This window comes from Limulus polyphemus, unplaced genomic scaffold, assembly GCF_000517525.1.
Source record: "Limulus polyphemus unplaced genomic scaffold, Limulus_polyphemus-2.1.2 Scaffold3818, whole genome shotgun sequence".
Classification (NCBI taxonomy): domain Eukaryota; kingdom Metazoa; phylum Arthropoda; class Merostomata; order Xiphosura; family Limulidae; genus Limulus; species Limulus polyphemus.
The window spans coordinates 22,642-32,016 of record NW_013669428.1 but is presented as its reverse complement, the minus strand read 5'-3'; the positions used below and the strand labels follow the sequence as shown (position 1 = coordinate 32,016).

At 34.7% G+C, this 9,375-nt stretch overlaps 1 protein-coding gene across 1 annotated transcript in view; it reads left to right on the top strand.

Annotated features, from left to right (window-relative positions):
* The window catches only part of LOC106470094 (FH1/FH2 domain-containing protein 3-like), an 88,985-nt gene that overhangs the window by 58,184 nt on the left and 21,426 nt on the right, over positions 1–9,375 (top strand). Inside the window, exon 3 of the mRNA XM_022398661.1 lies at positions 2,434–2,492. Within this exon, the coding sequence (XP_022254369.1) occupies positions 2,434–2,492 (59 nt within the window). The remainder of the gene's footprint in view (positions 1–2,433; positions 2,493–9,375) is intronic.

The window sequence follows — 9,375 nt, the reverse complement described above, 5'->3', positions numbered from 1 at the left end:
TGCGAGTCGAGCTCCTTAACCACCTGGCCATGCCGGGCCTACAACTACGAAGGCTCATCGAAGACACTGTAATTTTCTTTAGACTGTTACCCTCCAGGCCAATACTAAATCGAGCAACCAGTGCCTTATTAATACCGATATATAACTAGGACTTGAAGAGGATGAAACATATATATGTTGATATATGTTTCTTCAAGTACGACTTGGCACGAATACAGATAAACATAAAAGTGACTTCTTATGATTATGTCCACAAGTTTGCACAAACGGGACAAGTTGAAGCCTCACAAGGTGCGGAGCTATACAAACTTACAGACAGGTGAGTTTGTTGTGCAAACTTGCGAAACTTCAACACGCTGACTCTGTACAAGTGCTCTTACAAACCCAATAAAGATCTGCTTTTATATACAGTACTTGCACACTAACAAAGTGCTGAAAGTACTTTTCGTAGTAAATGTTTCTTTTCTAAACCATAGCCAATTGGTTAACTATACTTCTACTACACAGTCTTACTTCCATGTTTCGCACAACAGTTTCTTCTTCAGTTAAAGAATTCTTAAAACGGGACCATGGATTTATAACTGGTGTTCCTTCTCCCTCTCCATGGTTCCGTGGTAAGTTTGAAGGCTTATAACACAGCGCAGGTAATCAGTTATGCAGCTTTGCACTTAAAACACAAACGAGCCATATGGTGATATATGCGTTAGAATAGTTAACTAGGGATACCAAAAAAAAAAAAAAATTAAGTCATAGCTTATACCTCAACACTAGCATTAATATAAGTTAAATTAAAATATAGTATATACAGACTGTAACCTCTTGTTTGGGGTTATTTGTTTTGGATGTTGTTATGTACAAAGCTACATAATGGGCTACATGTGATCTGCCCACCACGTGTTTCGAAACCCGACTTTGAGCGTCGAAAACCTACAGACTTATCACCGAGTCCTTGTAGTATTAAATAGAGATGAAGGTTTGGCGAATATTTCTGCAAGAATGTGGATTGATCTTCTGTGAATGGTTTAGCGTGAATGTATGAAAAATAACATACAGGTCAATGACCTACTAACAAGCTATAAATACTTTGGCAATTGTCTTGTAATTCACTCCTGAGGATGACGTTGTAACGTCGAAACATGTAGAGTCGTCAACTTTTTGAAGGCCATAGGTAGGCCTAAATAAAATTGTGTACCAGTTTAACGTTGAATATTATTTATGATTTTAACTTTATACAAAAGTGCCAAAATACTATAAGTATATTTAAAGATATTTGACGACGGGCGAATTCGCGAAATCGCACCAACTTAGTGACATGTGGCGAATCCACATACAAACTAAAGATTACTATACCTTTTGCTTCAAATTCTCACAGATTTTTTACTGAAATGAAGCTCCATTAGTTACGATTTTGTTTCTGTGCAAATTTGTAAATCTATAAAATCATTTTTGTCATATTAAACATTAACAATAAAATTGGTATTTCTAGTTTGGTATAAGAATACTTGTATAATGTGAATACACTGGTATCTTTTTTAAATCAGTGTTTCTACAAATCTGTGTTGCTAACGTGTAGCATTTACACAATTTTGAAGAGGAGGTGAAGGTTCGAAACACATACAGTGTTTTTAAGTTGTTCAGCTGCTGAATTGGATTTCTAACCACGCCTATAAATGTATGTTGAAATAACCTATAAGTGGGAAATCCTGTACTATTTATGGCATTTAATACTAAATATTTTAAAATGTTATTTTGCGTTGTAACTGTAGTCGGGAATCCCCTTTCCCCCTTGCGTTGCTGCGATTGAAGTTTTTCTCAGTAATATTCTGATGTTCGTTGTAAGTAAACGTTGCAGGTGAAAGACGGCGTTGGTTTAAGTTAGTTCTATTGTATTTCAGTGTATTACAAGATATATATAGCGAACTTATCGTGTACATAAGTAGTCGTTTATTCGTGCTAATGTTTGTCACGTTTGGTATATCTCACTCCTGGAGGAACATGACAGTAGCGGTATGAGCATAATGACCGATGTAATAAGATTACAGTTGAAACATCGTTACTTCAAAATAGCCTGTGTAATGAGATTACACTTGACGTAACTTACAAAAAGAATTGGTACTTTTAAGCCCAGGATTAAGCTGATTGTTACGTCGCAAGTGTAATTCTAACTATTGATAAACCTCTATTTGGAAATGTGTTAACTAGTTTATACATATAAATATATATATATGTGTGTGTGTGTGTGTGTGTGTGTTCAAAAAAATGATAGTTTATTGTTTATAGCCACACAATTAAATTACCAATTATAATTACTTACAAAGAAACAGAATACAATAACTAAGATCTGGTGTTTAAAACCACTGTACACTTAAGCCTTTTTTACTTCATTAGAAATGTGGTTTGCGTAAATACAAAATTTCTAAATTATTTTTGCAGTCGGAAGAATGCTATCATCCTGAGAACTCAGCTTTCGGTTCGTGTTCACGCTATAATTGGTAAGTGTAACCAGGCATCCTTTTATTTATAAATCTTGTTTATTTTTCGGAAAATAGGCCTTCTTTCCCTGTTTGTTTGTTTCATAAAGTTTGCGCTATGCTACGTAAATGGCTATCTGTGTGTAGCTGTTCATTCCTAATTCAGAACTGATAGACTAAAGTAAAGAGAAAACATCTATTCAACCACAAACAAATCTTGGTCTATTTTTGTCTGACCAAATAGTTAGATTTCGCTGTCACACTTACAGCGCATCCATGGCCCTAAAGTGGAGCGCCAGATTTCTTCGGCAACAGGTCTCGAACTCTGAACCCTCGGATTCATAGTTTCAGCACGCTAGCCACACCTGCTCCCCTTCAAGAAGGAAGGTCTGTCTACCGAAAGCGCTCACGATTATTGAGTTTTTTTATTTTGTGATTCACTTCATTTGAGTATCATGAATATATCTACTTTTTGATAATGTTTTGTTGCTCAAGATCCTTTCTTTTGATAATTTTTTAATATTCGAAAGATAAAGACATTTTGAGTGTTAAGACACATTTAAATTTATTTTCAGCTAAATTATAAGATCTTAAATAGTCACTAACATTTAAAGTGTCAACACACATTTATTTTTAACTAAATTATTAGAGGTTTAAAAAATAACCGGCGTTTAGAGTATCAAGACGCGTTTAAATTTATTTTCTAAACTAAATCACAAGAGCTTAAAAAATCACCGGCGGCTAGAGTATCAACACACGTTAAAAGTTATTTTCTGTTGAATACAAAAGCTTGTCTTATATTGCCACAGTCACAAATTACAAGGCACTTCCTAGAACTTTCACACGTTATGTGGTGCATAGAAAAAATTAACAGCTAAGTATACTAAATGTACCTAAAACGTACCGTAAAGTATGTACAAGAAAATTAATCATAACTACTTATTTGAGGTATAATGTGCAACAAATTTAAGTTAACTTTAACAGAGATATTTAAAGGCGCCGTTAGGAAATTTGTGAAATACGAATCAAGCTGATTTTCTGATATTTTGGAAATGTGTAAGATGTACAAAGTTGTGTTTGCTTTTCTAACGATTTCTAAACACTTTTAATTAACAAGTACTGGTAAATTGTCTGCTTTTGTTTTTTAGGTTTAGAAACAATTTATTTCTTGTATTCTGATGTTTATTTTATATTAAGCCTAACACCGTTGAAATATTTTAGGTACTAAATAACATTTAACCTTGCTATAGAAAGAATTATTAGTAAAAAGTTACAACACACATCTGTAAAATTACTTGTTGTATTTGCCTATGTTTCTAGTGTATGCTCTTCATCAAACTTAGAAACTAAAAGAAAACAATATAAAGAAATTATTTTAGTAGTTAAGCCTAACAAAAAGCATACGCGTGAAATGTATGTAAAAGAAGTTTTTGTATAGACGTATGTTGTAACTTTTTTACAAATAAATCGTGCTTAAAGACTTGTGTGTTATCCTGAAGATTAGTATTATTGATTAGATAAGATCAGTATTATTATTTTATGTACGTTTTCCGTGTTAGGAACATTTTTCCCTGGCAGAATTTTATAGAAATAATTATATACTCCACTAGAGGCAATATACGGAAAACGTATGGGTATAAAAAATTAATGGATTTTAACTTAGTTTTCCTTTCAATCACAGTTGTACTAATGTCAAAATAAAGGTTAATATTTAGAGAATATGACGTGAAACGATTAGTCTTTCGATCTAAGTCTCTAACATCAGTCACCTTAAGTGAGCATAATATGATAACTTTTGGAATGTAATACGTGTAGATCCGTATTATGTAAATATATATTACCGTACCTATTGTGTATGTAAACATGTATGTAGTAAGGCCCCAGCATAGTGTATAAATTTATGTTGTATGTTCTGTAACGATGAAATGTTTTTGTGTTAGTATTATGGTAGTAATACCATATGAAAGCAATAATTTAATATATGACAGCAGTCGTAGAAAGTTTTCTTGTTTATAGCGTTGTAGGCTATGTGTCTAATATATTAATTTAGATGGTTTGGTCGCTAGAGGGCATTTTTGACATGACACCAAGAAGTTTCCTGAATATCTTAGCCTCATGCCGTGTTTCGAATCTTCGGGGTATAGGGAAAACAACTATTATATAAAAACACCAGAGTTAGTGAGTTATTCAGAGAGTGATCCAGTTAATTAATCAGTTAGTCCGAAACTAAATGAGTTAAAGAGAATTAATTCAGTCAGCTGGTTAGTTTGTTAATGAATTTGTTACCTGTTATCTATTGATTACTAAGTGTGTTAGTTAGCCAATTTTAAGTTGTGTCGTAGGTACGAGAAGAGATTTGTAAGTAAGTAAATGCCTTGAGGTTTATTTATGTGTCAGGCATATCATTAGTTTCGGAATATCTATTGAAACGTTACTTGTGAAATTAGGCTTACATGCCAACGTAGCCTGTACATTATAGGGGAAGAAATAAGTAACTCATTATCGTTAAGTGGATTGGACTTTACATTATTTTTACAGAATAATCAAAAAGAACTTGCCCAGTGACAGAACTCATTACAACATTGTTGTCATGAGTGGGATTATGTTGATAAAAATATAATATGTAGTCTAAACTTCAAGATGACACGTACTCGAAGAAAGATCAAACATTTACTAGACACGATGAAACACGGGAAAGAACAAGCAGAAATGGACAAGAAATTAAAAGAAGGATAAATTAAAAGATGATCAAGAAGGAATTTACTGAAAATTAAAGGAAGACCGAGAAAAGACAGACAGAAAATTAAAATAAGGTCAGGATTTTGTTTTAGTTGTTGTTCAGCACAACGCTATACAGTGGGCTGTCTGTGCTTTTCCCACCACGGATACCAAAACCCGCGTTTTTGAGTCATACACCTGCACTTTTACCACTGAACCACTTTTTGTGTGTGTGGTGGGGGGGGGGGGAGTCATGAAGAAAGAGATTAAAATAAATTGAAAACATAATTTGAAGAAATTTCATCAATATGAAAATAAACAGAAAGTGAAAAAAAGACCTATAATAACTTATGAAAGAAAGATTTAAAAAATAATTAAAAACAAAGATAAATTGAAAACACCATCTAAGAATGATTGTTATAGAGAGGAATTTAGCCAAGAACGGTCCTGCCCAAGCGAAAGATGGCAAGTTTCGACCTATAAAGTAACTGAAACGGAAAACCCTATTTTCTTGCAATAGGTGTGGTGTGGGGTACGAAGAGAGGGAACAAATAATCAACTAGCTAACAGAATTACGCCTTACTACGTAATTAAGCATAACATTTAGTTTTAAGGTTAAATGCTCACAGTGCGTAGAACGTGCAATCTGACTAGTTTGTGTATAAAATGTTATTTTAATGTAATTACATATATGTGATACCATAACATTATACATTATAAGTAACTGAAACGGAAAAACTAGTTTCGTGCAGTATGGGTAGTGCGAGGTTACGATAGGGGGGGGGGGGCAAATAACCAATAAGCTAACGGAATCACGCATAAGTACGTAATTAACAAAAGAACTGGACTGAAGTGCTTGTATGCCCTGGTGGTGCCTGGGCGACTATAAAAGATCTTTCCTTGAAATTATTATTATTATTTTTTTTTATGTAGTTACTGTGTGATGGAATATTATGTGCTTTTTAATATACTGAAATAGCATCTTATTAAATTTTGGGACGAGTTAGTGAAGTTTGGAACCAGCTTCTTATTGATGTTTGTTATAAGCAAATATTGATTACTTTTTATCTGTACTGCGTAAAACTCAATATAAAACAAGGGTAAGTTCAAAGCAGAAACCGTAAGTGCTCCCCATGGCTCAGCGGTAAACTTGCAGACTTATAATATTAACATCCAGGGTTCGATCCCGGTGGCGAGCACAACAAAACAAATTAGAAGCCCGAGGTGAGACAATGATCCCTTCTTCCCCAGCTGTGATTTCATTACAGCCCATACGGCTGGCGGGCCAGCAGAGAGTTACACCGTCTATTCGGGCATGAGTTCAAACAGTGGAGTATAATGGCTATAGATAATGGATGAGTAGGTGTAAATTTTTTTGTAAGGAAAAAAAAAAGATTCCAAAACGGAAACTGAAGAGTATAAAATGATGCAGGTGTTCAAAACTTTATTTAGTCAGATGTGAAGTAAAAAATAAGAAAAACAAAAACTGCTTCAGACAGGATAGATATACGGAGGCAAGTTTTTTCACTGGGGAGAAGCAACATGTCCCGGATCACCCCCCTGGAAGAGATGTGAGACAGTGAACTCGTGTACGTGTATATAAATATAGTTCCAAATGATCGCAAGTCCATCTGACATTAACTAGGCTTTTTACGATATTGGTGGCTATAAATATGTGAAATAATTATTTTTTGTAAAATATATTTCTTGTGAAAATAAAACAATTCTTAACATAGTAATAGCATTTCAGTTACGGACTGTGGAAATCTTCAAACTTCATTTCACTGTGGAAGACATCATCATTCTATTTAAAATGCCTTCACGAGTCGGCGCAGTGGTGTTCATTTCTTGATTATGTGTGTCATATTCACTTGAGACGCAATTTATAGATTTTTTTTAAACTGGCTAGTGTATAAGAAACTCGAGTTATGCCAGTTATAAAACTCACTATAAATTATGTTGAAATGGGAGTCAAACTTCATTAATTAAGTCATTTTTTTTTGTGGATAACTGTGAATCAACTATTTTACTTGAACTTGTTGACCGCATCCATACTTAAAGATCTGACAGAGTATTTCTACATAAAGAATATTATTATTAGCCATAAAGATGAACATTTGTAACACTACTTTTTAACTGTTGGGGCGTCTCCCAGTGGTAAGCTTGCGGACTTATAACGCTAAAAACTGGGTTTGATACTTAAGGTGGGCACAGTATAGATAGCCCATTGTGTAGCTTTGCGCTTACCAACCAATAAAACTAGTAGGGCAGGAAAGGTTGCTAATTCGAGGCTTGATCGTGACGTGTCGTTGTGCCCTTGGGCAAATAACTTCACCTCAATTGCTACAGTCTAATCGGCTGTATAGTGGGTACCATCGGTTAGTTGAGGGTTAACCTGCTATAGACTGGAAGAATGTCGCCATTCCCATCAGCTTGTCTTGGAGGAAATCAGAGTTAAGCATCGAATTTGTGTGCCTCTCAGGCGCGAAAAGCATTAACTTACTTTTAACTATTATAAATAAATATATATATATATGAACATGCTCCTAATGGGTCAGCAGTAAGTTTTCGGGGTTACAAGGCATAATTTCCAAGGTTCGATTCTCCGTGGTGGACAGAGCGCAGATAATCCACCGTGTAGCTTTGCAACAAAAACTTTTGTCATTACATTTTGTTGTTGATAATTTTAAGATTTATATCACTTTTTTGACCGATTCGATTTATCGTAACGTAGAATAATAATTATAATCATTTACAGAAATTGGGATTAAATTCAGGAATAACCCACCATCACAGGTGCTTCTCATCAGATATGCTCAACACGTTCTTCACAGTACTATCAAGTCACCTAGTCTTAACACTATCCCTCTGGTTCTTGGAACATACGGACGGTCAGACGTTTCAGCAGTTTAGAATAGACCCTAAAAAGAGCAGTGACGTCAATTTCTGTTGCGATAAAGGGTTAAACGCTCCACCGCCAAACGTTTGTTGCTTCTATATTTATAAATGATGCAAGCACTTTTTATTTTTTCTATTATGCAAAAATAAGAATATTTACTAAGTTAGCGGATCTTCTGTAATTCAGAATTAAAGTTTCAGAACGTTTTAGTCAGAATTGTTGGAATAGAACCGGTAATTAGTATGTCACATTAACTCTGTCTATACTTTCTTACGACTCAAATCTTTTGAAAAAAGTGATAAATTCAAACAAGCCGCAGATTGTTTGTAATTAAGCATAAAGCCACACAATAGGCTATCTGCGCTGTGCCCACCAAAGGTATCGAAATCCGGTTTTTAGCGTTACAAATCTGTAGATTTAGGGCTGTGCCACTGAGGGACCAAGTCGCAGATACTGTTTGTTTGTTATGAATTTTGCGCAAAGCTACACGAGGGCTATCTGCGCCAGCCGTTCCTAATTTAGCAGTGAAAGACTAGAGGGAAGGCAGCTAGTCATCACCACCCACAGCCAACTCTTGCGCAACTTTTTTACCAACGAATAGTGGGATTGACCGTGACATTATAATGCCTCCACGGCTGAAAGGGTCGAGCGTGTTCGTTGACAGGGATTTAAACACGCGACACTTAGGTTGCGAGTCGAACGTCCTAACCACCAGGTCATACCAGGCCTCTGTATTGGTTATTCGCAGCTATCCATGTGTGTAGTTTTGCACGAAAATTCTTAAATAAAATCATGTTTTGTTACTTTTATAGATCTGGGCAACATTGCCCAGTCACTGTAAGTATATTTTACAAGTATGGAAACAACTTTTGATAAAAGGAAGTAAATGTAAGGATGGCTAATATCAATCCTTCAAAAACAATACAAACAAGGTAGTAGGGATGGCATTTGCATCATCCCCACATAATAACAGCACAGGCACACAATGTATTAGAATGTTAACAGCCAAAATATAGGATAAATTAAACTCAATTGTAATTGAATAGTTATATATATATATATTGCTATACGTTAATCCTTGCCTGTGCTATTCTGTAGGGATGATGCAAATGCCATCCCTACTATCTTGTTTGCATTGTTTTGAACAATTGATATTAGCCATCCCCACATTTAATTCCTTTCTTGAAATGTTTTTTTCTTTACATGTTTGCTTGTTTTTTTAATGCAATGTTTCAATAGACATTGGAAGGTTGTATTTATAACCAAGTTCTAAATACAATGATGTTC